Raw genomic sequence first — 2,199 nt, forward strand, 5'->3', positions numbered from 1 at the left:
TAGTGATTTCTGACGTCCTATACTCATATAGGGATCGCCCTCCATATGGCACGGTTTTGCTTTTGTCTGTTTGGCTAGCTATATAATCTCTCGAGTTTGTTAATCTTAATTGGATCCGAAACCGGTATAAAGTTGGACCCGACCACAACTCCCCTACAGATTTTCGGAAAAAAGAAAAGAAACTCCCCTAAATATATACTCCGTATTTCAGATCAGAGGAGAAGAAGCACCCAGATCGTTGTTCTTGACTCAGATCAGCAATAATCAAACAGCAAAATTAACGTGATTAGCATGCAGGTCCCGGTACGAAGGGACGTGATAATGCTTCGCCGCGTCTACGGCGACGACGCCGCCACGGCAAGCGTGGTACGCAGCCTCCTCGCCCCGGTCGCGAACCAGCTCTCCGGGTCCGGGGACACCTCCGACTTCCACCGCCGCCTCGTCCTGGTCCAACTCCGCTCGTTGAAAGGCCCAGAGGACGTGCGCGCCGCGTTCGACGGCGTCGAGGCAGTCGCGATCTGCATCCTCCTGATGAGGGCGGTGGTCGTCTTCGAGACCGAAGCCGGCGCCGCGCGCGCGCTGCAGGACCCCGCCAAGGAGGCGATCGGACCGTGCACGGCGGTCCCGTCTCTAGACTTGGCCGCCGGATGCCATTTCATCCCCTACAAAATAATCGAGGTCTCGATCCCCGAAATCTCAAACTTTACGTGCTTGGCTAGGTAAACCTGTTAATCAAATCTGGGCTAACTTGATTTGTGATTTAACAATCAGGTGTCGGCTCCCGCGGGGGCATCCGGCATGCCGCCACCGCCGGAGCCAAGCATGGAGGATCGCGCTCGGGCGTTTCAGGAGATGTGTGAGCTGAAGCCGATGATCGACTACGATGGCCCAGCTGAGTGGAAGACCTGTAGGCCTGGCATGACGACCATCACGCAGTTCGCGCCGTCGGCGGATTCGTTGGTCCACGGCCCGACGCTTGGAGGCGGCGGCTATCTGTGGATGCATGGCAGGATGGTCACGTACTACCATGCGGAGGCCGGCAAGCCGTGCGGCAGCGAATTCAACAATGTGTCCATACGAGTCAAGCAAGACGAAACACACCCAACCAAGATACGTGTCACGCCTCTCGAACCGCTCGTTTATGTTAATCAGTTCGGGCACCTATTTTGTGTTACTCCGACGGAAGGATCAAGGTAGAATCTTCAGGTCCTAGCTAGTAGCCGATGAACTTGTAAGGACTACTTATATGATGTTTAGCTTATGTTCACTACATCCTTGTTCATTTGTTATTTTTTAAGTGGGCTTGTCTAAGTCACATCTGGATGTAACACAATTATGTCATATCTTTTTTTTTGAGGATCAATTATGTCATATCTAAGTGGACATCATCTTCTTTTTCATTTTTCCACCGTCCCCAACATTCCCTCTTTTGTTCTTTATCGGTTAAAATTAATGACTGTGTTAGCTGTCATCGAGTCGGCCGGTCCTATTTGGCATGTAGGTTGTTCTATAGCGACCTAGCGCATACCCCCTCGTGCACGGAGTGCTCCATATAGACCAACGCGTTTTCGGATTTCTTTCGCAACAGTTTTGGGAACCTTCCCTGAAGCGGTTTTTCATTTTCCTTTTTCTCTCTTTTCTTTCTTTACTATTTTGATTTTTTCCTAATTTTCTTTCCCCTTTTTTCTTTTTTACTTTATTTTATTTTTTAATTTTTTATTTTACAAATTTCTTTCAAATTCATGAACATTTTTCAGATTCCCCAAAGTTTTTTTAATTGTGAACATTTTTCAAATCCATGAACATTTTTGAATTCCAAAAAGTTTATTCAAGTGTGTAGATTTTCTAAAATTAATGAACATTTTTGTTAATCAGCGAAAATTTTCCAAACTTTTGCAAAAAGAAACTGAAATTGATGAATTTTTTTGGATTTGATAATCATTTTTTAAAATGCATGCTCATTTATTTTTGTTTATTCAAGTGGTTCCTTTTCTATCTACATGAAATTCGACGATTTCGTTGGCCCAAACGGGCATGCGCGGGGAGTGGGAGGTGCGTGTTCCGCGTCTTCATGCCACGCGGGTCGCAGAAAAGGAGGTCCCCATCGAGCTTTTGTCATACTAATAGTCGGGCTGGACCAAGCGAGCAGTGGCCCTTTAGATTTGAGGAGGCATGGACCCGACATGATCAATACGAGAC

The 2,199-nt window shown here is 47.1% G+C and overlaps 1 protein-coding gene across 1 annotated transcript; it reads left to right on the forward strand.

The window, feature by feature from the left end:
- The first annotated feature begins 287 nt into the window (after positions 1-287).
- LOC119367483 lies at positions 288-1,315 on the forward strand. The gene is made up of 2 exons (XM_037632981.1): positions 288-678; positions 772-1,315. The coding sequence occupies exons 1-2, from the start codon at positions 292-294 to the stop codon at positions 1,195-1,197; spliced, it is 813 nt and encodes a 270-aa protein (XP_037488878.1). The 5' UTR covers positions 288-291; the 3' UTR covers positions 1,198-1,315.
- The last annotated feature ends 884 nt before the right edge of the window (positions 1,316-2,199 follow it).

This window comes from Triticum dicoccoides, chromosome 2B (assembly GCF_002162155.2).
Source record: "Triticum dicoccoides isolate Atlit2015 ecotype Zavitan chromosome 2B, WEW_v2.0, whole genome shotgun sequence".
NCBI classification, from domain to species: domain Eukaryota; kingdom Viridiplantae; phylum Streptophyta; class Magnoliopsida; order Poales; family Poaceae; genus Triticum; species Triticum dicoccoides.